The sequence below is a fragment of the Syngnathus floridae genome, chromosome 3 (genome assembly GCF_059516105.1).
Source record: "Syngnathus floridae isolate MCC-2025c chromosome 3, RoL_Sflo_1.0, whole genome shotgun sequence".
Taxonomy (NCBI): domain Eukaryota; kingdom Metazoa; phylum Chordata; class Actinopteri; order Syngnathiformes; family Syngnathidae; genus Syngnathus; species Syngnathus floridae.
Genome location: NC_142415.1, coordinates 16,683,412 through 16,708,963, shown reverse-complemented (window position 1 = coordinate 16,708,963; position 25,552 = coordinate 16,683,412). Strand labels below are relative to the sequence as shown.

At 41.6% G+C, this 25,552-nt stretch overlaps 1 protein-coding gene and 1 long non-coding RNA gene across 3 annotated transcripts in view; one reads left to right on the top strand and one right to left on the bottom strand.

The window, feature by feature from the left end:
* The window catches only part of LOC148400853 (uncharacterized), a 164,126-nt gene that overhangs the window by 47,926 nt on the left and 90,648 nt on the right, over window positions 1-25,552 (top strand). The gene's annotated exons all lie outside the window — the stretch shown is intronic.
* The window catches only part of unc13c (unc-13 homolog C (C. elegans)), a 77,745-nt gene that overhangs the window by 37,899 nt on the left and 14,294 nt on the right, over window positions 1-25,552 (bottom strand). The window contains exons 3-14 of one of the 2 annotated variants that reach the window (XM_088371502.1): window positions 21,975-21,997; window positions 21,385-21,431; window positions 19,789-19,867; window positions 16,647-16,718; window positions 12,335-12,554; window positions 11,697-11,924; window positions 9,054-9,195; window positions 5,672-5,841; window positions 3,670-3,785; window positions 2,920-3,083; window positions 738-894; window positions 417-485 (exon numbers count right to left, since the gene is read on the bottom strand). In XM_088371502.1, coding sequence (XP_088227628.1) covers window positions 417-485; window positions 738-894; window positions 2,920-3,083; window positions 3,670-3,785; window positions 5,672-5,841; window positions 9,054-9,195; window positions 11,697-11,924; window positions 12,335-12,554; window positions 16,647-16,718; window positions 19,789-19,867; window positions 21,385-21,431; window positions 21,975-21,997 — 1,487 coding nt within the window. The remainder of the gene's footprint in view (window positions 1-416; window positions 486-737; window positions 895-2,919; window positions 3,084-3,669; window positions 3,786-5,671; window positions 5,842-9,053; window positions 9,196-11,696; window positions 11,925-12,334; window positions 12,555-16,646; window positions 16,719-19,788; window positions 19,868-21,384; window positions 21,432-21,974; window positions 21,998-25,552) is intronic. The other variant, XM_088371503.1, reaches the window with a different exon arrangement.

Below are 25,552 nucleotides of genomic sequence, written 5' to 3'. Positions count from 1 at the left end.
CACGTCTGTGTTTTGATTGACTTTATTACTATGGGACCCGAGGGGTTATCATATGGGGCATTGTAAGGTGACCTTGATTCTGTTTCATTTCACACATACACATCCACATTGTTGTTGATAGAGCGTTCGTGATGGTTTACAGAACATATTTCAAAGCGGATATGAACGTAAATGATAGATGGCTGTACTATTCATATCACCAATGGAAAATTTTATAATGGGACAAGGATAGAAGACGTAAATATAAAACATCTCAGTCTTATTTTACCCAGAATGCCCAATCCATTGAAAGCACTGTCATTCATATAAACAACAATTTTAACAATTGCTTAAATTGTAAATTTGCTAATGAGTTGGCTAACAAGGACATTTCTCATCACACTGACTTTTGAGACAAAGTAAGAGCTGAGACTTACCCGATACTTGGACAGGTCGATCCTCAGCGAGTTGTGCAGCTGATCCAGTAATTTCACAAATTTCTCCCTCTGCCGAGATAAAAAATCGATTACGATTTAGTCACAACTTGAATTGGACCAAAACAATTATATCACTGCTTGTTGAATGAAATGTTTGGAAGTGTCATTTGATACCTTAGTGCAAATAGTTTATAGCCTGAAGAAAAATGTGACATCAGTGAGGCCACACAGAGCTCTCACATGGAGAATTTAGATATTACCCTTTTGGTTGACATCTATTCCAATTGTTCCAGATTTACATCAAAGCGTGATCGCACTTACCCCAAAGTTGGAGGCGGCAAATCGATCCGAAGCTGACGCCGTAGTTGTGGTGGTAGTGGTTGTGTGGGCAAAGTAGGCGTTGATGTTGGCAAGCAGGTTGCTCATCACCGCCGGCACACTGGGACACATGTACTTGGCGGACAGGCAGGAGAAATGCCTGGCATGGAAAATAAATGCCAATTTTGAGTCATTTTGGGACGTGGACACAATTAAGAACAATAAACCCGTAAACGATTTGAAACGACGCAAATTAACTCTAAATACCTTGGCGGCTTCATAACTTTATGAATCGGTCTGCGCTTAAGTAATCACTGTATTATTGATGTTGCCTCTGATGAGTGATTTCATGTTTGAAGGATCCTGAATGAATAATGCAGAGGTGTGTTGGAAAGCAAAGGTGTGTACACGGGAATAGACTTTGCATTAGCGATGAAACAAATCAAGCTGCTTGGACAGTAAATCAAAGCTTTTTATTGTTGGGGTGTTACTATAACCACAATTTTAGTTATTTATTTGTCTATTTACTAATATAGTCATTCTGTGCATCTAACAGATGCTAACAGCCGTTTGGAATCAGCATGTTACAATAAACATGAAGTTACTAGATGAATCCATCATATGGGCTATTCAGAGTTTGGAATTCAGCTGATAGTGTACCTTGAGAAAACTCTTCAAACTCAGCTAATTCTCTAAAAAAAAAAACATTTCTACTTAAGTCAACATGACCATGGAAACAGTAGGGTAAAACATTCAATTTGCAATTCTCCTGTCCAACTCATACAAATAACTAAAATTCATCACATACTTTTCCACTGCACCCAAACAACATTTCTGAGCAATAAAAAGCATCATTATACATTCATGAACATGAAATAAGTTCACGCTCACACATACATAAGACCGGGCGTGAATTGCGGAAACTCAGCCACAGCCCAGATTTTCTCTGAAATGAGGACGGTATGCTAATACAAAAACATGAATGGTGTAGCATCTGCATGACTGCTCGTAGGGCCTATAAAACTTGTGCTATTCTACATTGCAGGGCATAAAAATATATAGTCATCCAGAAGTTTACGTGAATGAAAAAAAGAATATAGCAAAGGTGAAGCACCCTGCTGAATCCAACAAAACCCCTGAAAATAGCTGCTTTGCTTTTCCGATGCATTCACCGAGGAGGTTTTTTCATTGCAGCATTTTCTATGGGAAAATGTCTGAACTTGAATAATTATTATGCTTCCATTGTAGAAGAGTTCAAAAGAACATGTAGTTTTCACATTCGACTAAATTCTCGGAACAGGCTGCACACAAACATGCTCTGATCCAAATGCCTACTTAATTACTCTGCTTTCAGACGCCAAATTAGCCAGAGGCGATTGTTGTGAGGGGGGCGAAAAGGAAGAACGACGTAAAGTGACTGATGATTGCATCTGTTCAAGTCCTGTGGTGCTCAGATAGTTCAATCCCGAAAGCCATTACTCCCTCTTAGTGACTTGTTTTCCCCACTGAATATAATCTGGGGGCAGAGGAGAAAACATTTTCGGAGAGAGACAGTTATTGAACAAAAAAAGGTGGATAGGTTGAGCCTTTTAAGTATTTATGGTGAGTTGTAACATCCTCAACAGGTTCTGAGCTTGAAGCATTTAAGAGAGAAAAATGCTGTTTGAAACCCAATCAATGAGATCTTGTAGAAACTGATGTATTCTCCATCACATTTGTGAGAGCAGCTAGGCAAAATGTGAGCGCAGAGTAGAACGATAACACACTCCGACCGTCGCTGAGCCTCTTTAGGAAGACATATCTCCAAACTTTTATATCTTCTTGGCCTTTGAGGAAAAAGCCACAATCTATCTCAGCTAGAAAGGGAAAGTTCCTAAGCACTTATAGATGGACGGATGGACAGAAAGACGGACAGACAGATGGTGAGACGGAATGGGATCAATCAGGAAATAGTTTGTGCGTGTTTACAATCAATTTGACCAAAGCAGATTTCAAGGTTTTTGCTGGATGCCAGCAATGAATCAATCAAGCTTAGAAACTCAATAGTCCTCAGAGCTCTGATAATGCTGAAAAGACACTACTGTAGTCATCATCTTCTTCCTTTTCTCTTTCTACCCTCCACTCTGTCCGATGAGACAGTGAGCGATGTCTGAGGTACGGGACCATAGATCAGGGCGGTACTCACGTCATGGCCTGATAGATGGACTCCACTCCGTATCTCATGGCAAACTCGTCCACTATCTCCTGGGACACGTCGTCAAAGTAGACTTTCCACGCTTCTTCGCCTTTCACCTTTGGGATCTTCACCACGCCGTTGTTCTTGCCCTCGGTCAAGTAATGGAACAGGTTCTGCGAGTGGGATAGGAGATAAGGACACGGTGATGGAGAGTCACTGTTGAACTGTAGCAGATAGAAAGCGTACCACTCCATGTTCACACACCTTTACTTCAAATATATGGCCAGTACCATGTGTAGTATTTGAGGGAGTAGAAGATTTGGTGTGTGCACATAAATAGATTGAATCCCGAGAAACTTCAATTAGGGTGAGTTGTGGCAGATCCCAGCTGGCCTTGAGCGAGAGTTGGGGTTCATCCTGAATTTGTTGCCAAGCCACTCACATTTACAATTTCTGCTCACATTTCTGCACGCATTCGAGCATCTGTTCAACTCAAGGCCCGCAGACGGAATGTCTTGCTGTCAACTGAAAGTGACATCATAGGGAATAAGGGCTCCCTATCTACTATCTGAGCCACCATCAAAACTGTCCAGATAATTTAGAGAATAATATACTCTCAGATTATACAAATAAAAACATCCGTGGTGATGTCTGCACTGTACCAACACAAGAAAATTGAAATAAGCTTAACAAAAATGTTCAAACTTTTCTCAGTTCGGCAACAATTTATGTATAAAAGTTTGAAATAATCAAGGTTACCTCATGTAAACAGGTGTACTGGCCGTGAGGTGGCACTACATTTTCCTCCCCCTTCATCTCTACACTGATCTTGAGTCTGATGGCACCGGATACGGCCGACTTGTCGGTCCTCTTATCTGTAAAACACAACCGGGGCGACTTAATACGAAACAGAACTGAGGGTGTGAGACGAAACCCTCAAATAATAATCCTGATAAAACAAACTCTAGTTAAAAGTTTGACTTTATTCTTGAACCCGTATTGGACATTCCATTAGGTGGCAAACGCTACTAAACGTAAAACTAAGTGTGTAATGACAAATTCCAGTGTAACATTACAGTACAGTCACAGTCCTCTATTGTGTAAATGTGTCCTTGAACGCATCATAACAACATAACTTATAGAGCAGTGCCCATAAATCAACCAGCATCTATGAATCACATTATCTAAAGGCAGTAGAGCAATGACAAGAATTATTGATTGGATGACTTCATGTACTGTAAAGCATCAATGCTGTCGTACTCTTAAAAAGTGTATAATCAACAAGAAAATATTAACATTAATCATGTCAGCTGTTGTGTAAAGTGTGGCACACCATTTTGACCTTCTGGTCATATTTCAGCATTTCCCCTTCTAGCAGTCAAAGTCAGGAATCCCTTATCTGCGTAGAAAACCATTTGGTCCAACGATCCTAAGTGTTAAAACTGTTCAATTTACGATTTTGACTTAGGCGGAGACAAAAAGTCAATGATTGTAGCATAAACGTGACAATTTACAATCAGGATGCGACCTGAAGCTTTCCACAAGTCATTCAATACGAAATTGTTATGGAAGAGTTCAGATAAGATGCGAGTCTGCCAAGCTACTTTTTTGGTGTGAGTAATGTAAATAAAAGCATGCACGGTAAAACACACTGAGTTAGTCTGTTGGTAAACTGCAGATATCAGCGGTAAACAAAGATAGCGACATGGTACTTCTTACTTTGCTCAATAATTAGGTTGCGAAGCGAATGCGTGAGGCCTCGTGCTGGAGAGGCACTTAAGAGGCTTCAAGAGGAGAGCAGCTGGATGGGTGATCACCCACCTCGGGAAAGGCCTTTTAAACATTCATCGTGGGTATTTAAAGAGACTGAACCACGCCACTGGGCACGGGGTCACTCGCAGCGCAAATGGCTTCCATTTAGTGAGAGAGACAAACAATACTTTAGCTGCAGTCTAAACTCCTCTTAAGCCGATATTTGAACCAACGGCAGGGCGGAAATAGGGGAACACTCGGAATGGGAACCACAGAGCCCGTGCATTCTTTGGTACTTGAGGAGTATTGATGGGTTCCCTTGGAACACACTTGATCTGACCATAAATTTATCCTGCTATCTTTGAGGATAATGGTTATTGGATGGGAGCGGATATAATGGTTACACTGTGGCTACTGTGTAATGGGATTTCGTAAGAGAGGCCAGGAGAAGAAGATCTATTTGCTTGTCGAACATAAACTTTGTGGCCTGATGAATGGCCGGTAACAATGATGGGAAATTAAAGGGACAGCATTTTGATTTATTATTTTTTTCTTAAATTATTAAGTTGTGTAATGGACTAAAAGGTGCATTTGTTTAAATTAGCTCTACCCGAAGTCTTTATAGTTACTGGTTATCCTCCTCAAACTTTCAGAGAATATTTTCCTGATATCCTACAATGAAATACTGTTCCACCCAAGATGGCTTCATTACCTGCCAGCTCTGTTAAAATTAATCTTTGATGTCTATAGCTGTCAATGGTAGTGAATGAGTTAATGGTAATTGGAAATTTATGTCTGTACTACTTGTAGTGTTCAGGACAGCAGAGAAGGCTTCGGTGGCCCTGGGCAGCCCACCACTTTTGATGTTTGACGCTTGAGGTACTTTTGGCACAGCGGTATTTCAGGCTTGGTTGCGTGCTAAAAGCCACAGTTTAGTAGTTGGAAGAGATGCTGCAAGGCATTTTGTTGTCAACTCGTCTTGCGTGTCATTTGCAGTTACAAGACTTACCTAGATTGTACCAAACATCCATTTCCCCACTGAGCGTGCGGACCTCGATGATGGTCTGACCCAGGAAGTCATCGGACTCTCGCTTGAAATGCTGCTTCACCCGTGACTTGATGTCGTCGTCCTCATCCCACACTCGCACCTTGATCCGATCCGTGGCGTTGTGACATTCGCTTGGGGATGACACAAGGAAAGACATGTCGGTCAAAGCAATCAGCGGCGTCGTGTTCCACGGCTTCGCGTTTGGCTGTCAGCTCATCGGGTCGAGGCGTTTAGCCGAGCAGAATGATTTAATGTCGAATTCGCAATTGGAGATAAGACGCACATTTCCTAACCCTTTTGTTTTATAAACTGAGAACAATTCTTGCCTGTCATAAGATAAAAATCTCTGTGTGAATGGGCATGCATTTCATTTGTGTGTATGCCGAATCTTGTTCGCTGCCTGTCAGGGAGCGTCACCCCCAAGACGCCTCGTGACCTTTCCTCTGCACGACTCTCTCGGAGCGCATGCAAAGATCATCAGAGTGGAGCTGCGTGTTACACAAGAATGACTGCGTCGCGTTCACAAGGAGGATTATCTATTTGTGAAAACATTATTATATGAAATAAACGTCGCTTCTGTCCGACGGGCTAACGCAACACCGCCCAATACTTAAAGACGGGGTCAGACCGTCCGCCCTCGCAATTATAGCCAACAGATTAGGACGTGTACTAATGACGTCTTGGGTGCAAAATCCACCGGAACGCCAGTTGCAGTATTTCTGCGCTAATCCCTTTCTTTGGGAAGCCCCGCATGATTGCAGCTGCGCTTGTCTTGGATTTTGCTCTTTGCTAAGCACATGGTAATGTATCACTCTATTAATCTACATCCCTGTAGTAATAGGAAAGAGTTTTATGACAGTCACCGCTGGAGCCTCATTACAGGTGTGGAGGTTGCGCGCAAGTGCCAAAGGCAGCAAGTTGCAGTTATTATTTCCATCACAGAGTTTCATTTGATTGTTTTGCATGCACAAATATTTACTGTAGAGGCACAATTTCAAGATCACGTAAGAAACTAGCTTGCGGTATATGAGTATAATGTCACACAAGCGTACTTTTTCATTTTTATTGGGTTATAATGGTGGCAATAAAGTGTTTTAAATTGAAAGATTTACGGTCATTATGTCTTTACTAATCATAGACAACTGTGACTTCCAATTTACAAAATGAAGAATTTCACATCTCACGCAGACAATATAAAATCAAATCAAATCTAATCTAATATAATATAATATAATATAATATAATATATAATTTCATTATTCTTTAAAAATGTGCTGCTTTACTGTACAAAAAAATAGCAGAAAAATTCACATTGTTCCGTAATGCCCCAGTCATAGTTGATTTTAATCTAAGAATATAAGCTATAAGGATGCAAGCAAACCGCCGCAGGAATGATTAAACCCAAGCCCTTCACTCGAGCGTAGCATCCTGGCAAGTAAAACGACAGCTGAGCTTGCGCAGTGATTCATAAACACCATCAGACTCCCACATTACGGCGATCACGGTTGAGCTCGGCGTCAACGGTTGGCCAAGCGCTATTGTTGTCTAGCGTGGGGCATCAAACGCATGAGGAGATGTGTCGCTATAAATCTGCTTTCGGAGACAAGACCTGCTTGTTTTTATGTTGATTGTTGTACGTTGATGAATGCCACCCGATCCCATCCTGCTGCAACTCACCTCGATTTATTAACTCGTATTACCGAAATGAGTACTCGACGGAACGACACTTTAGCTGGGAAAAAAAAAATGTTGATGAGAGAAAATGATGCTTTATCCATTCTCAGTGTCGCACCACACGGGGGATAAAAATAGTGAGTTTATAACCAGATGTGTGCTGACGTTTGCGTGATTCTAGAGCATTCTCGCTGCATCCGAATACAGTGACCGACCTCGATGCATAATATGCACGTCTCACTGGCTCCAGATTTATCAACATATCAGTTGCTGAAGGGCTTTTTGGGAAGCGGAGCTTTCCATAGAGCAACTGAGGACAACCCTTACGCAAACGCTGGCTTGTGAGTCATACGGTATCACCATGCCACATATTTACATGCACATTAAACATGAGATTCTGCGAATTAAAATACATCCTCTGGTTCAATCATAAATTTGTATTTAATGAGGTTTACTTGTTGCTTTTTTTTTAGAATGTGATGGTAATTACCTGTTTGATCAAACCTGGCTGTGAGATATTTGAAATGTTTGACAGTTTTTCAACTTTTGAGATGGAAAATGAGAAAGAAAAAATGTACCAGTCATTAAAAATTGCAACTGCTAATTGCTTTTCACTGTCTCACAGACTTTTCATTGACTTATAATAATTAATGATTGCCATGTTTGAATAATTAATTATTTAACTCTTATATTATATAAGCTTTAATATCTTATATTAACTCTTCGGGAGGAATGCTCTATAAATAGAATTCACTTAGTGTCCTCAACACCATAGTGTGAAATTTTAGTGATCTAATTCTAAACATGTTTGATGACGGTTGCTTCTCAACATCTCCGAGCATAAATGGCTCTGAAGCCGACTCCTCATTGATGCAATGCGTCTTCACTTAATGCAGCAGCATTAGCGATATCTTCATCATCAGCTATCAGCACAAAGGAAGGTGCTCGAAAGCCATTAGGCTGACATAGACACAGGTGTAAACAGATAAGACCCCTTGACTTGTTCTACTTATGACTCACGGCTGTTTTCTTTTCACCTCCAAAATGAATAGAAAATGATTACGTTGTGCTTTAATATGCACATTGTTATTTGCTTGTGTGTTATTGCTATACCATTTTATCTATAGTCTTAACCGGAGACAAATGCAAATACTGCGCCACAAAAGCCAAGGACAAGAGGACAGGAAAGCAGATATTCAGCATGTCGCCTTCCTCTTGCACACCATGTGTTGGTCACAGTGTTCCCTTCTTTTTCTTTTTTTTTTGCTGTGATTATCGAGCAAAAATAGAGTCAGGTAGGTAGTAATCAGTCAAGAAATGTCTGGGACTATTACACACCCTCTTCAGAGCAGGAGAAAAAGAGGCAGATAGGTGTGACTTTTAGGGAGGACATATTACGTCACCTGCAATTTATTTGGTTGGAAAAAACACACAGATAAGAACTCCCGTGCATACCCTGATGGATGGTTCTGTACAACTGCAGCAGGACTGGTTTTAGCAATATTGTGCTGCAGATGCTGAATTACAACTTCTATCGAATTGTGCTCCTCTAAACTATTAATAACACAGGTCTGCATGCTAAATAATGGATTGAACCCCCCCCCCCCAAGAAAAACAGCCTTTGCTGGAACCAAAGAGAGAAAGAATTGTGCAAAAGTTGTCTACTTACAAGTAGAACCTCTCATCCCACACTGGATTGAGGTTGCCAAAGATGGTCTTTGTCCGACGCTTGGTCTTTCCCACCTGGACAGTGACGTATGGGTCGCTGGAGCCCGTTTTATCCTTGGCCTGGAGCCCTTGAGCACTCATGACTGGAAGAGGAAGAAGTGAATGATGCTAAGAAATGTGAAGTTCTCAATTTTATGTACAATGGCTTATACTCGGAATGGTCTTGCTGTTATTGTCATGGGATCACCGATTCCCTACTTCAGTGGTCTATCATTTTGATGAACCGGCCCTCTTGTGTTGTATCAGTGCAAGGATTGGTGCTAAGCCTGTGGTAAATATCAGAGGTGTGTGTGCGCACAGACTTGATAAAACAATGGTGAAGGTATTCCAAGATGTTATTTTTAAACTGGGTTTTAGCTTTGGACTTTTTATTTGCAGCTTAACAAATGGCCATACAAGCGTTTCCCATGATGGTTTCCATGGAGATTACTTTTATGAGCAACAAGTCTGTTTTCCTTACTTCTACTTCAAGAGCCATTATGCATTTTTGTCATAAAATAGTTTTTTTGTAAAAACACCCCAAGGCTCAGTAGGCGTGCAACAACAATTATTTGTCGTTTTACATTTGATGGCTGCACAAGCAATTAGCAAGTCCACTTTAATTCAATCACACATGGACCTAAAACTCAACATTAAGTTTGCAGAAATCATCGGCAAATATGTTTTTTCTCAAGTTTCAAGAACATTCGTCAAGCAGTAATATTTTTACCAGTTCACTTCTTTTGTTCAACTTCATGCTTAATAGCCAGCGGCCCAAAAAAAAAGAAATCAGCTCTGACTTCACTGACAGGATTGATATTCCTTTCATTTTGCACATAGTGTTAAGTTGATCCATAATTAATCATCCGTCCGGGCAGCGGACTGGTGATTCAGAATCCTATACTTCTATACACACTGAGGACGGTGCAAGAAGTAAGACAGTTATATTTCAGCGCCATAAAGGGGTGATGGAGACACTGGGTCGTTAAATATGCAATAGACAAGTTAAATAATTCATTTTAGATGTATATCCAGGGCATGACTCGAGAGGGTCATACCACGGTGACCCGTTTACTCCCAGAGTACACACAAACACGATGTCTTCTGTGGTAGAAGAGCATAATCTAAAAAAAACAAAGTATGTCTTACAACCTATTTTGGTGTATGTTCCAGGGAAAACCTCTGCTTTCACTAACAGATTGCAGTCACACTAACTTGCTCAATAAAGTCCAGCCAGGATTGAAGGTTTTACTATGGCCCCTTGGTAATTTAACCTTGGAAGTTGCTGTCACTTATATGTCACTTGGTCCCTATCGTAGTAAAAATGACATTCATTCATAAAAACACAAAGGCGGTCTTTTCATCGCTATCACTGTGTGTTGATGTTTTATGTTCAATTTGATCAAGTGTTTAAGAATGAATGGGTCCAAATGAAAACAGACAGTGTGTAACTTCCTATGATATATACTTCTGATCCATATAGTAGATTTCTCTCAGCTTGTACCTTGTGGCAAGATGAAACAACACGATGGTCGGTTATTAACTACACTACAGATTTAACAGTATATGCTGAAGAACTGAGAATATTTTAATGTTAAAAAAATCATCATCTACTGCAGATCCAAGATTTTATTGATGTTAGATTAAGAAACATAGAGGCAGAATAGATATTGGTAGTTGTCTGGGAGCTGCAGAGTCAGTCGTTGCTTATTTCATGAATGATGACTAAATAACCAATCAATACCCGCATTCTAAAAAGGGGACATTCAATAGGTTCTTGGGATATTGCCAGCGGCAACCCTTGATTTTTTTTCAAAAGATTGCTCTCTTTCTGTTTTCACTCTTCCAATCCAATATTGGCGCTCTCTATTTGTGCCTCACTTCCTTGGCCTCTGCTGCTCTCTCATGTATTGACAAAGCCAAAACTGCAAAACGGGCAGTAACGGACCTGAGCCTGACAAACAGCAGTTACCATAGAGATGGATTGGGGTCCTGAGAATCAGGCTACCCTGCTGACCTTCCTTCTATTGTTGGCCCAAGTGTCGTTCACAAAAAGGGCAAAGACTGGGTTTGTTTTATAGTTTCCTATAAAGTGAAATATCTGTGAATGGGGAATTTTTATCAATGGCACTCCGACAGTAGCTAGTAACGGGTTCTGCTGTCGTCATTGCATTTTTACTAGAAAAGCTGGCAAAGACGATAAAGTTCATGATGAGGGACGGATCGTCAATTTCCCTTTACTACCAGCAGAAAATGTTAGGTTGTATTAAGCATGAAATAACCCATGAAATGGAGAGAGAGCTATCGCGAAATGTATGCGTATTCAAATAAGAAAAAAAATGAAGGTGCACTCAAGAGCTGTCGTGTCAAATTCCATTCAGGCGCTTGACATTTTGATTGGCATCTCAAACTGCTTGCTGGTGGGCTCATTTTCAGAGCTCACCGTGTAAACGTGTATGAGCATATCCTGTTGCAGGATTAACCTAGGAATGAACTCTACAAAATCTTGCACATAGGTACTTCTGGGAGGCTTTTTATTTTAGGCATGTTTAATTTGCCAGAAGCAGCTAGCGTGTGTCTTGTTTTTATTGGAGCTACAGCTTACCGGTGATGCTGATTTTAGCCGACCATTTGGAGGTGCCGTCCAGCACAGCCTGCTTGGCTGTCTTGAGATGGCTGGTGAAGTCCTCCTTGGAGATGTCAAACATCTCCTGGATCACTTCAAACACCTCGGGTCGGTTCTTCTCCCTGATCTTCATTCGCTCCTTCATAGCCATGATTATGTTCTGGGTCTTGTCCTCTGCCCCATGTTTGGAGCTCTTCTCCACTGCCCCTAAAATAGATGGCAGATTTGGAATTATAGACAGAATGTGTCCCCGAACAATCGAGTAGCTCTCTCTGGAGTTTAATTTTTTGATGAACTGACTTTCATCTGCAAAAAAGCTCATAATTTAAGATTTGATTCATCCTTATCAGACTGATAAGGATGAATCGTTGTTTGAGTCAGAGAAAATTTGCTATGCTAGTATCATACTGTTACAAAGCATCACGTTTAGGTGTAGCTAATCCCTTTAACTGTGAATAGATTGCCGCTAGCATCCTGCGGCATTTTTGTTATTATCCGACAGTGTTACAAACGGGACAACCCTGATTACAATACCGATTGGATAGGATAATGTGTGAAAGTGTCTGAGCGAGACAATTTTTTCAATTGATTGTTGACGATTCAATTTTCAGACTTACTCTGTAAACAGTCTGCATTGAGCAGGTCTTGGCACTTTTCGTGGCATTTGACGCCACACTCGGAGCAGCGCATCCCTTGGCGGGCGATGCCCCACAGGAGCCCCTCGCATTCATGGCAATAAGTGGGCGCAGTGGCCGTCCACACCTCAAAGTTGTGTGGTGTTGTGGAAGAAATCGGGTATATCAAGGCCTGCAGGGTCTTCTTGAAGACGTGAAGTTTCTGAAAAGAGCAAAGTAAAGACGTGTAAGGATTACCATGGATTAAAGAGATTGAACCAACTGTGATGCAAAATTCACTAGTTTCTCTACGCATGCGCACTTGCGTACCCCTGACTGTCACCGTCCATGTTTGCTTGATCAACTTCTAACCATAGCAAAGTTCAAAGCTGATGAGAGTAAATTAGATTTAGATCTCATTATACTCAGATTAACAACATCTTTAGCCCCCAAAGGCTTTGTTCCAATCGACTGGTTGGCAGACTGAAGCCTCTCCGTGCCGAAACACTCGTTGAGATGCCCGTCTTGACAGAAACCTCCTCAAATAGAATGTTTTACTGCAGCGGTGGCGCCATCAACAATGGGCAAGCCCTGCCAATTCCTGACGGAAGAATCGATGTGAGCTTTAAAGAAGGTTTTAAAAATGGGAATGATCCAGATTGAGATGGAGTGAAAGTGGTGGAAAGACAGGATCCATGGAGGCGAGATAAATCTCAACTTGTACCCCCTCCCCATGCGTTAAACAACTTTAGAGCAGCTCACACTGCCCACTCGTACCACCAGATGATTAAATGCTGCCAGATGACAAGACAACGAGGCTAGGTTAAACTCGAAGATTCATGCAAAGAGCTGAACTCAAGTGGACCTTTAATGAAACGCTAAGGGAGACTTGAGGGATTTCTCTTTTTAATCTAAGGGCAACGAGATCTAGCAGATGTCTAAGATTTATTCACAGCCTCTGTAATACGGTTTAACAAGACTTTTTTCGCCTCATTGTTGATCACCCTTGCTATAATTTGTGACAGCATATTTTGATACTTTTTAGTCAGTGTATCGTGTTCTTTTCATTTTAAACTTCAAAGAAATGAAATGGTGATTTACCACCCCAAAAAATCAATTTTAGGCTCAGATCAAAAATATGAAACATAATACAGGACTGAGCATTTAGTTGGATGTTTTTACATGGACTAGAATTCTGGTAATGGGATTTGTGCAAATTTGTAATTTAGCTTGTTAGCCGCCACAATCGATGACATATGCACATGATTCCTCGTGAATGAAAAAGGAAAGAACAAATACCCAATACAATTCTCATCCACTGTGCTCCCAGTGCTGCCTATCACACCACTCAGCAGAAGTGTGAAGAGCACTGGTGTGAGTCACCCTGTGAGGTAACCCTGGCTCCGTTGTGCGAGACACCGACAGAAGTGTTTGACTGACACAGAGTCTAACTGAGAGCAAGGCACTAGCAGAGTCAAAACCTTGAATCCCCTTTGACCTTTCCCTTTCACCACCTGTTGTCTGTGCTGTCTGCTACTCTGTCCAAACAACCACTTGCAAAATCCAATGGTACACTCAAGTCACATTAGTTCTATTTCTTCTACGTCTGGAAATGGGTCTGAAGACCACTTTTTGGTAGGGTTAGGAATCAATTCCCTTTTAACTTGTGATCTTAATCTTGCTCTCAGCTGCTTAGGTTTCGGCCTTGCCTTGGTCTAGACCTGACTTGGTCTAGGTCTTCATTTGATCTCAACTCCCTAGTTTTATCTAGACTTGGCCTCTACCTGCCTTGGCCTTATTTTGACTTTGTCTTTAGTTGATGTCAGCTCCTCAAAGTCTTGATCTTGATTTGGTCTCGACATGCCTTGGTCTTGAACTGCTTCAGTTCCAGTACTGACTTGATTTCAGCTGTCCCAAGTGTCTGTCTTCTGGATCTGCCTTAAAAAGGGTAACCTTTATAAATTTGAGACTTGTGTCGATAAGGCGACAGTAACAACAATGAACTCCTGAGCATTGACAATCAATTTTTTCTTTATATTGTGGTTTGTTTCATAGTCTGACAGCATGCAATGCAGGCACTTTTGGATACACAAAATTCCCAGGCCCTGACTGTATTTAGTAATTACCTCATTGAATATTAACTCTATTGAATCACTAACCCTACTGTCATGCATATTACATCGATATCACTGTGATAAATGCAGCACCACAAAGGCTGTCGTGAAACGGTTGGACCACAGACAGATAAACACAACCCAAGTTCTTTGTATTGATGTTGTCAACACAACTGAAAAGCTGCGAATAGCTGACGCATACACAGTTTCACTCTGCCCTAAAAAGCTCATCAACTGGAAACATGATTCAGATGTCTTGTACGTCAGCTGATTTGAAACATCCATTTAAGGTAATGCAAAGTGGTAGACACCAGCCGAGATGTGTAGGATAGAGAGACATCACAAACTCGGGAGGTGAGGGGGCAGCTTGTTCAACGTGGACACCCGATCGTTCACGTCAACGCCGCCGGACTGCGATGAAGAATTACTCGCTGTGTTTCTCCCCTTCCATTCTTCTTTCATCACCCTCTTTTCTCCAGATCCACGGCCTAACGTCATTTGATTGTTTGTACGTAGCTTTCCCACCCCCCCACACACTCGCCCGCCCTCCAGCCCCCTCTTCTAGTCCTCACAGAGAAGCACTCTCCTGGACTTAATGCAGCAGATAAAACTCTGACATCTGCTCGGCCTACTTACAACAACCGCACAATCTGCAGCCTTGCTGGGAACTCAACCACAAAAATACACAACACTCTGTTTGCCCTCTGTCCGTATATACTTCTCGACAGCTGCCCCTTTAGGTCCCTTGCTTACAACGATGCACAGTCTCAAATTATAAAAGGGGGCAGCCCGGCTCCACTAATAAACACAATGAATATTTCATGTCTCTTCTCTCCCATCTGGATTTTCCGTCTTTAAAACCCTTTTAATCTCCCACACTGCTACCGCATATCATAAAATAGTGACCTCAACTCCAACAGGCAACAATCCCTTAATTAGTCAATAACCCGATTATCTTCTTTAAAAGATAAACACTTTTTCCCCTTACTATATCTTCACTAACCAATTCTCAATAGACCTAATTCATGACGAGTGTACTTGGGCTGCCAGTTGTTAGCAATGTTGTTAGCATGTTAGCAATTCTCATTTGAAATACTAGCTGCTGACGTCAAGGCAGGAGGTGAAATGCTTGTAGTTTTTGCGAGTCGTTAACATGCTGACTGTTAGCATGCTAGTTTTTTCAGCAATTGTAGCCTTTCGCATGTTTCTGTTTTTTATATTTGTGGGGCGAATGTTAAAATAAGTATACAGGACAAGCATCGGATACTTGATGTCTACCTTTGGAAATGCTTTCATATTTAATGCAGGGAGTTTAGTTCTCACGTAGCCTCAAGTTAAACCTGGTTTGCCTGTTGTTCTGCAGAGAAAGTGCTCTCACTCCTGCCTGCTGTAAATCCACCTCTCCCTCTGGGAGAGACGAATTGCAATCAATTAATACAGAGACAGCTTTGGAGGTCACCACAAAAGTGTCTCTTCCTATTGACTTTTACATTCCGCCTGTTCTCTATTACAGTAGCTCGGCCTTCCATGGTTGCCGGGTGTTTATTAATAATTACTGGATGTTGTCAAATTTGACACAGCAGGAGCAAATTTTAATGAACGGCAGAAAATATGTGCCAGACATGCGAGTAGGGTTATCTCACAAAACCGAATGAGGACAAACCCAGTTTAAAAAAAAAGTCAAATCTATTACGCACAAATCAACCATTCATGTTGCAAACGATGTTTTTAAAAAAATGGCCATTAATTATGAAATACAGCAAAATGAGATACAAGTTTACCAACAAGAAACATGAGCATAAAACTGTGGAGTGACTGTCGTTAATACTGTGTAAGATCGCACACTATATTTCTGTTTGAGAGTTTTTACACGCATCAGTAAGTGCTGCTGTTTTGGTTATCAAGAGATCAGCACTTAAATATTTCATGTGATTGTGTGAACAATGGCATCTATGAAATGAGGTAATGACAGACCCAGGAGAACTATTTGTTTGTTTACAAATGGCAAAAGGGAGCTGTTTATTTGGGGGGGAGGCATTTATTTCTTAGAACTGGCACACAGCGCTGATAAATGGTAGAGCCACTTAGGTTTCTTTTAAAATAACCATCTCCCGTGGCTTCCCCAGTCTGGGGAACAACCTCATCTGAGAGCTCAGCTGTAACCAAACAATAAAGGCCAAGCGTGCACAGCGGGTACTCACCAAGTCCTCGTTGTTCAGGGTGGAGCGATTCACCAGAGCAAACGAGATGCCTGCCTTTCGAGCAGTGAGGGTCTGTGAGCAGAAGTGGAACAAGGTGCATGGTGGTGATGAGGAGGAAAGAAATCAATGACCTATTTTTGAGAGCTTTTCTGCAATTTATCACAGGCAGACAATGCATCTACACGAACATGTAAAAATAAGAATCCAACTCCAGCTGGGAAAAGTAGTTCCACAATCCATGCCAGCGTCCTGATTATGTTCCACCTTTAGAAGTATAGTCTAGATTAATTTGAGCAGAGACACAAAGGAATCTTACCAAAGCCTGTGGTTTCCAGGAGTCCGCCAAATGAGGATGAAAGAAAGACACAAAAGAATTAGACAAGTTCCAGCAAGTCAATTAGGACTGAAAGCACTAACGGCAGAGTCGTTGTTTTCCAAAGTGAGCGTACAAGTGTCTTAACTGCCATGCAGGACTGCTGATTGTTTTTGCTTTACAGCCTTTAGGCAGATAACTCGTCATCAGACATCACAAAGCCCATTGCATGTTTTTTTGTGTGTGTTTTTAATCCATCCATGCACTAAATATTACTCATTTGCAGTCATGCTTGACTTTTTTCTCTCAAGCTCGCCGTCTTATATGTTCAGCTGTATGCTCTGCACAATCATTTTAGAGAAACACCGAGGGAAACACACACAGACGGACAGTACGGGTGAAGCCAGCTGTGCTACATACACCAACCTGACGCATACACACTTGCTCGGATGTTCACAAACGCACAAATGGTAACACGCATGTAGACTGGGGTGGGAATTGCAGAGGAAATTGCAATTATCATGATATCGTTGTTATGGTATGAATATTTGATTGGGGGGGTCAGCTACGATGGAAATAGAAGTAACTCGAATACAATACATCAACCGTTTTTCTCCGAAGGACCAGTTCAAGGTATTCTTCAGTTTTCTCGGACCGGCAGCTTGACGCATGCGTATGTATATTACCAATCAAAAACAATCGGCGATCACAACTATACGCTCAGCTGCAAAAAACAAATATATCCTCGCTATTTATTCCACATTTATTTATTTATTTTATATTTATTTATTTAAGGCCATACCAGTCCACAGACCGGTACTTGAGAACCTCTGCTGTCAATATTTTGTCCCACCTCCAATGTAGATGCACAGATACACACAGACACGCACACACATATATATGTGATAATGACATTTGTTTTAAAATGAACACCCTCTGAATTTTTGAACCCATTGGTGACACACACACACACACTACAGACACTGACAGCTGACAATAGTGGACTGGTCTTTACCACCAGCCTCTTCTATGGTAAAGATCTATAGACGGCCATGGAGAACGGCGGAAAAAACCTCTACATGAACTGTGAGCGTTGATGTAAGTTTTTTTTAATTATTTGTATTTTTTTAATCAACATGCACCAGCACTGCTGAGGTTGCTGCAGGCAATCCGACATGACTGATTGGATCTGATCAGTGGCGATATCACTGCTCTTTAAATCAATTTCCATAGTTGGACTTTTTTTTTCTATTTGTGCGTCTTCATACTGATATGTTGGTGAACCCCGCTGCTGCTGCCCTGAAGCAATCATACAGCAGATGAGGGGGGGAGCGTGGGGGGGGGGGGGGGGGGGGGGGGGGGGGCATTGACAAACGCATGACAAGAAGGGAGGGGCGGAGGGACGGGCACCATTTTTTTATTGCTGACTTCATCCCTTGTGTAAAAGGCTTGTCGAGCGTCACTTTTACATGATTTAAAAGCCGCACACCGTTAAATCAAGAGTCAATGAAGTCTCTCCCGTGGATATATTTTTGGGTTGAGTTGTCAACATTTCAAGTTGAATCCAATAACAATAAGAAAAAGTCATCAAAAAAAAGGCTGAAATCTGACAACTCACTGAAAAATATCACCCATAACTGTGATGGGTCTTATGTAGGAATGGCAAAATATACACGCAAAATCCCAAAAGATTAACAAAAAAAAAGTAATAATTAAGACAACAACCCATACTTACCAAGACAATGTTGGTTATTAATTTCATGAGAGACATGGACAAATACAGCATCAACTCATGTTGTTCACTGTGATATAAACATTTATCAGCATCCATAGTAATCCAAGCATTCAAATTCACCTATTCCATGATTTTAAAAGAGTAAAAAGTATTTACAGATTTTTTAAATTAATTTTTGTTACATGGTTACGGCTAAGGTACATGATGATGAGCAACATACATACACAAGAGACGGTTACAGACAAACAAGAATAGACACATTTGTCGTCATTGTTGTTGAGAGGCGGCGACCGTGTGTCGCTAAAGTGGAGCGTCGGGTTTATGTCGGGTGTGTTATGACACATTATGTGCCAATAAAAGCAAATGTGGGAGCATGCTCTAACAAATCTAAATTTCCGTGTAGCTCAAACACATCACTGTAGTCCCTGCAAAGCAACCAGTTTACACAGCGAGTGTCGTCTAATCCACTGAGGTTTGCACTTGAGTTTCATCACTTCATTATACAATGCCAGAGTACTGCAAATTTCCTGACTAGATTATTTGCATCTGTTTGCTTCATTTCTATTGCGCAATGTAGCTGCCGGGTCCCATGAATAACTGACAAGACGAATGATCACATTATTAATGAATTAATTAATATGGCTTGCATCGCTCAAGACTAATTGTGCAGTCAACATTTTGAATTCTTTAGATATTTTTTCAGTCCATTTGTTTGTTTATAGTAAATAAAGATTGCATGACAGTCATTGTTTGACACATCTCTATTGTGTGATGGAGAGTGTCGTGATCTTATTTTGATTTTCGGAATTATTTCTCATTATGCTGTTTATTTCTATTGTGCAAGGTGGAATACATGTGATCATTTCGGATCTTCCCAAATATTTTCTGTTTAACCACTATACGGGACTACACGTGCACTACTCCTCACTCGGAAAATTAAAGATAATCAGGTTGCCGGTAAAGCTACATTTCTATTCCGCTCCTTCAGCTGATACTCACACAATGTGGAGTTCCACCAGCGGGAAACACCGTAAGGTCACTCAGATAGCTTTGACATAAATCACACACAACCCCGTTAAAGACAGATGACTCACCAGGTCTCGGACAAGAGGCACAGTCCTTTTGCGGCGTAAATCTGGCATGCTGTCAATACCGTAAAGAATACTGCCGGCCCTAGAGAAGCAGACAGATTTAAAGTGTATTAATATCATAATAATGCCACGCGGGGGGAGACATTACTACTATGAGGACTTTTGATTTACGCGGGCCAACAAGCACCATGGATCACGCCTCCTGCCTTCACTTGTCTCACCTTTGGATAGGACTTCATTGCAATCCATTGTGGTACTGCTCTAGATCATCTAGATCATCGTCGGGCGGGATCAAGTACCTCCAAAATCACTTTTCAGAAGAGCCCAAAAGCACGTTTGTTCAACTATTGGCTCATCCGTGGCTTCTTTAATGCTCCTCCAGGAAGTGTAGTAACAGCAGGGGTGTTGTAGTTTCTTTGCAACAGATGCCAAGGAATAGCTGGATTTTAATTTAATTTTAACAACCGACCAATTAGATTCATTGCAGCACGTTTATTTCAGAAATCATTTTGTACCGTGGCGACACACCCAGAATTTCGATTTACGTAGGAACCGACACCACCGCAGCAGTCAAGTCATTATGTTGCGACATTAAATTCAATTCCTGTATCCCATTTCGTCGAGGATGCCGATTGCGTCTGTCGTTGTGACATTTAGGTGTTGACTCAATTCTCTCACAATGCCCTCGGCCTGATCCGCATCCTTTCCCCGGCCGTGCCACCAGTCTTGTTCCTGCACTACCAGGCTGTGGGCGGCATCACCTCAACTGTCACTCAAAGTCTCTCTAATGACCTCGACGGCAAGTTCTTCCTCTGCGTTACTGGAGCTCCTCAAGCCTTTTGTGTCAGGCCCCGAGTTACACAATGTGACGAGCAGCCGGGCGGGTCCATGGGGGGGGGGCTTTAACTCACGCTGCTTCTATGCAAAGGTCGTGCTCCAGATGGCCCAATTGTGAGCTGGGGTTATGTAGGCTAAATAGTGGTAACCTTTTTTGGTAACTTTTAGAAATTTGCATACAGAAAACTGAGCAGGTACGTGGATCAAATTTCTGGCTCATAGGCTAACAATGAGAAATTTGCTTTGGCCTTCCTTTGTGGAGTTTGTATAGTCTCTGTCTCTGCTTGTTTGGGTTTTGTCCCAAAACATATATCCTTGGTGTATTAAAGACTCAGAATTAAAGACTCAGAATTGTTCCTCGACGGCACCGTGAGTGAGAACGGTTCTTTGTGTAAATACATGTGCCCTTCGATTGCTCGGTGATCAATTCCGGAGCCCAAAGTCAGCCAGCGTGACACTAATGTGGATTAGTGCTTTAGAAATCCTCAATTCCCTGGCATCTAGTCCCAGTACAACTATGTCTCAATGTGAAGCCTAAATGTTTACAGTCCACAGTAAAGAAATTGGCCTGACTGTTCTAATACTGTGTGTTTAGCTTGCCCCAGTTCACAAATTCTAGGCTTCATACTCCCTTAACTAATTGGGGCTGCCTGGCAGAGAAACAAAAGATCTTGTCACATTTTGCTGCCTCTGTTTGTGGGGTAAAATAAAAAACAGCCCAACCAGAAACTGTGAACCGATTAGACATGAGCTACCACTCACCCTCCAGACTGCAAGCCGAGCACTTTGGGGTCCAAAATACTGCGAGGCTGCAAAAGAAAAGACAAATGCACTGTTAAAAACCACCGCAGGTTCCAAATTACGTGGCCAATCACGAAATGGCTCATTCATAACAAAACACCCCCCACGTTCAGGAGTCAATTCAGGATAAACTAAATGATGGGTGAATAGTAGGAGGAGAAGACGGAGAGCACAGCGGGAAGGGAGGGAAGCACCAAAGGCGAAAATGGACCAAATTATTCCACATCAATGTAATTTGTGGGCTCAAGACTGAAAATGATGTCGCTCTTGGTGCTTCGGGCCCAGATATGCCTATTGTGTAATGCTCCCTGTTCACTGACCAAAATAATATTACACACAAATTCCTCGGGGAAAAAAAAGGAGTAGCGAAAAGGGTTATGACAGGATGACGACATGGATTGCTTTTTTAACACATGCTGGATTTTCTTTTGAACACCTGACAAATCGTGATTTTTCACATTTGGTTTCTGGATGACACATTTCACTACGCTTACACAAACACATGCACATGCGTGAACATCACAAGTACAAGAAGAATAGTGACTTAAAACCTGAGTATCCAAACCACTGCAGTCTGAAAGGAGAAAATGACAGCAAATTCAATCAAGGGCATCTTACTTGCATAAGCAATTAACGAGTGAATAGGGCCATAACTCATTATGTGAGGATAAAGGTAATATCCCTACATAGACTTTCTAGTGTATTGCAATACATCATCATAGATTTATAACTGAAAACTCATCAATGGTCTTAGATGCATGCAAATCTAAGGCTTTGTCACTTTCTGGCCCAATTTGATGTTGATTAAAATTTTAAAATACATGGCACCTTGACAGAAATATTTTTTTTTATCAGAGACTGTATCGATAAAAGTTGTTACTGAGTAAAGAAGTTAACACACACCTCAAAATGGAGCATATATATTTATATATTCTGATGACACAGAAGGGCTGAGCCAAATGAACAACCATGCACGTTAAATACCTCGGATCAATGCAACACGATATAAACGGCATCTTTGATCGAACGTGTGCACCTGAATTAACAGTCATGTTGACACGCTACATTAGACGAGTTTGGTATCGGATGGCAATTTTTGCAGAAGAACCTGATCAGAGAGCTTAGGCCGGACCGCAGAGATGTAATTAGTTCACAATTGATCGGCATATGATAGATGGTGGTGTTGTCCAAATGTTATGTGCTACAAACTACACACAGGTGATCATAAGAGGGTGATTAAATTGCAGCCGTAACTACAACAACCCCATGCAATTTTGTTTGCTGTTGACATGCTGTCAGGAGGACTGCTCAGACAATTAATGATTAAAATATGAGAGCACGGAGCAACTAAATCTGCCGTTTTCCCCAAGAATGCAATTACCTAGCAGAAATGCCAATGAATGAAAATGAGGATTGGAAATACTGCTGAAATCATTGCCAATCATAGCAATGTAAACCTTCCTCCTATTTGCTCTGAACAGGAGGAGGCAGTATTGAAGCAATGGGGTTGAACAAACAATATAAGGGTTATCATTTTATTATTATGCAGGCTGATAAGTTAGTCCTGAAACTTGGACAGAACCTACCTCTAAAATTTATATTTCAACCAGACAATTGTAATCTTCATCTTTCAATCAACGCTGGTGGTTCCCCATTGAGACTTTCATCCTTTTTGTAAACTTGGAATATCAACACAGTGCAACTTCTGGTCTTGCTGTGCGGCCAAAGCCACAATATATCGGATGTGGCTGCACCCAAGCGGAGGAACAGCACTCAGCTGTGTGTGCAGGCAGCGCGGACAGCAATCAGCTAAGCTACTTTGAGCCGCAGCCTGACAAGATTGAGTCATCGCTCGTCCACAGTTGCACGAGATAAAAGCCTTACAGCCGGTTGAGATGAACCTCATTTCACAGGTGCCTTAAATCTCGCAGGGGGCAAAAAGTAACAAAGATAGCGCCCCAGGTCTTTTCCCATGCTGTGGGCAAAAGTGTTGCGCGAGTAACAATGGCAGTAAATTTAGCATCTTGGAACCGACACGCGTGATCACACCTCGTGTAGATCAGCGCTCACCAGAGCAGAAAAGCCTGCTTTTGGCTGATAGCAGGAAATACACAACATTCGCTCCAGGATGAACACACCAGACACACAAATATATGCTGGTGTGTTTCTATTTACTCATACAGGCCGAGGCGGGCGCACATCAGGGAGGAGAGAAAAAAAATCCTTAGAGCGGGTGAACCAATTGTTACGTAATCAAAAAACAAGCCCCCAATTCAGTAATAGCTGCATGACACAAGGCTGTACTACAGAGACGAGCTTTAACCTTGTCTCAAACTGATGGAAGGGATTTTACTGATGCTTAGCACGTCAGGTCACATCTTACTAGAGGATTTGATAATGCCATCATCAAAGGACAGAAGTAGGATAATGAAAATATAATAATTCCATTTTTTCACAGGGTTGCTAGCAAGTGCATAGAGCAAAACCGAGTCAAAACAGTTTCAACGATAAATTAGCAGTCAGAATTGTCGCTCAACCTTTGTGGCTGCTGCCAGTGGTTTACTTCAAGTGCCAGTGCTGCTCTCAAAAGAAGTGAGGTCATTGGGTTCAGAAAGAATTGTAGGCATGAAACCAGCTAAATAATGGTCTTCATGCTCTGTTGCGCACCCTGGAACTGACACAGAGGGACCATACTGAGCGCGAGGCTACCGGGCCATGCGAAAACTCAATCCCGTTTAGTAAGTGACAAAGGATAATAGTGAGATGCCAAAGGATGACATTTTCAAATGGTGTCATCAATAAAAGCTATCAGCAAGTAACTGTTGTAGCATATTTTAAAATTGCTCTGCTCACACAATAACAAATAGTGCGTTTCATCTGAAATGAAACGAATGCTTCAGTGGGTAGAGTGCTGGATGAGTCAGAGGGATCAAATGAAAAGTGAATTAATGTTTGTTGTCTTTGCCTATTGAGACTTCAGGGTGTAACATCTGAGAATGTAATTACTGATCTTGGCAAGCACGATGACAAATCGTTGAAAGGATTTTCCGCAACCTGTTGGGTTCTTTTCAAGTGGACTCGCTTCAATGAGGGTTTTTGTTCTGACACGAGTCAAGCACTTCACCTGCCAATGAGTGTTGCCGAGGGCTACTCAACGGCACTCTTTTGACATGTTGGGCGATTGACCCATGTGTGGTGGCGGTTCTGTAAGAGTCCTCGAGATGACTGTTTACCTTCATGAGTTTTTTCATTGACAAACCACACAGTGAGGTAGTGAGCTGTCGTGCATAAAGTGACACTAAGGTATTTCTGGGTGGAGACACTTTCAGGAAGAAGGAACAGACAGATATGGTAATCAGGCAGCTGTTGCGAGTTTAATTGACGTCTGCTCATAGCTCGAAAAGCTTTGTTCTTTGGCTCTAAGCTTTGGTTCCTTCGTACTGTCTCAGATGGCGACTGACAGATTCTGCTCTATACTAAGCTCAATTAATGCTGGATATCAACTGTAGGTCTAAGTCACCACTTCCAATTTAGTGTCTGTTTGTTTTTGGACAGGATTTCCCAGAGGTGAGGGACTCGAGTCAGAGCAGATCAGCCTAAAATGCAGGTAATCAACTAAAGATCACCAGTTCAAGAAAAAAAATGTCCTGTGCATATTTAGAAATCTGAGTACTGATCCAGAGCTGATGTCAAATTGAATAATACATATCCAAACGAGGCCATATGGGAACAATTATTACAATTTCTTTTCCTGAAGTCTCAGAGTCCAGTTTAATCCTATAAACTGCCAGTGTCCAAATACCTTTTCAGCCATAATATGCCTTTCCTTGCCATAGTATATGTGTGTGTGGAGGTAATGCCGCTGCCAGGCTGACATCATAAAAACCTCAAAAAATACCTCTACCCCAAAGAAAGCCTCCTCAGCAGAGGTAATTAAACATCTGTCATTTCTAATACAGCAAACGACTTCCATGAGAATTAACTTGTGACAGAAAGAGAGATGGGTTGGGGACTTCACAGCTCTCTGGGCCCCATAATCATAGCTTCGAAAAGACCCTGGAGTCATTAGTTGCGGGTTGCTTACAGCATTCATTACATGCTGAGACACGAAGTAGCACCGCAGCATTGA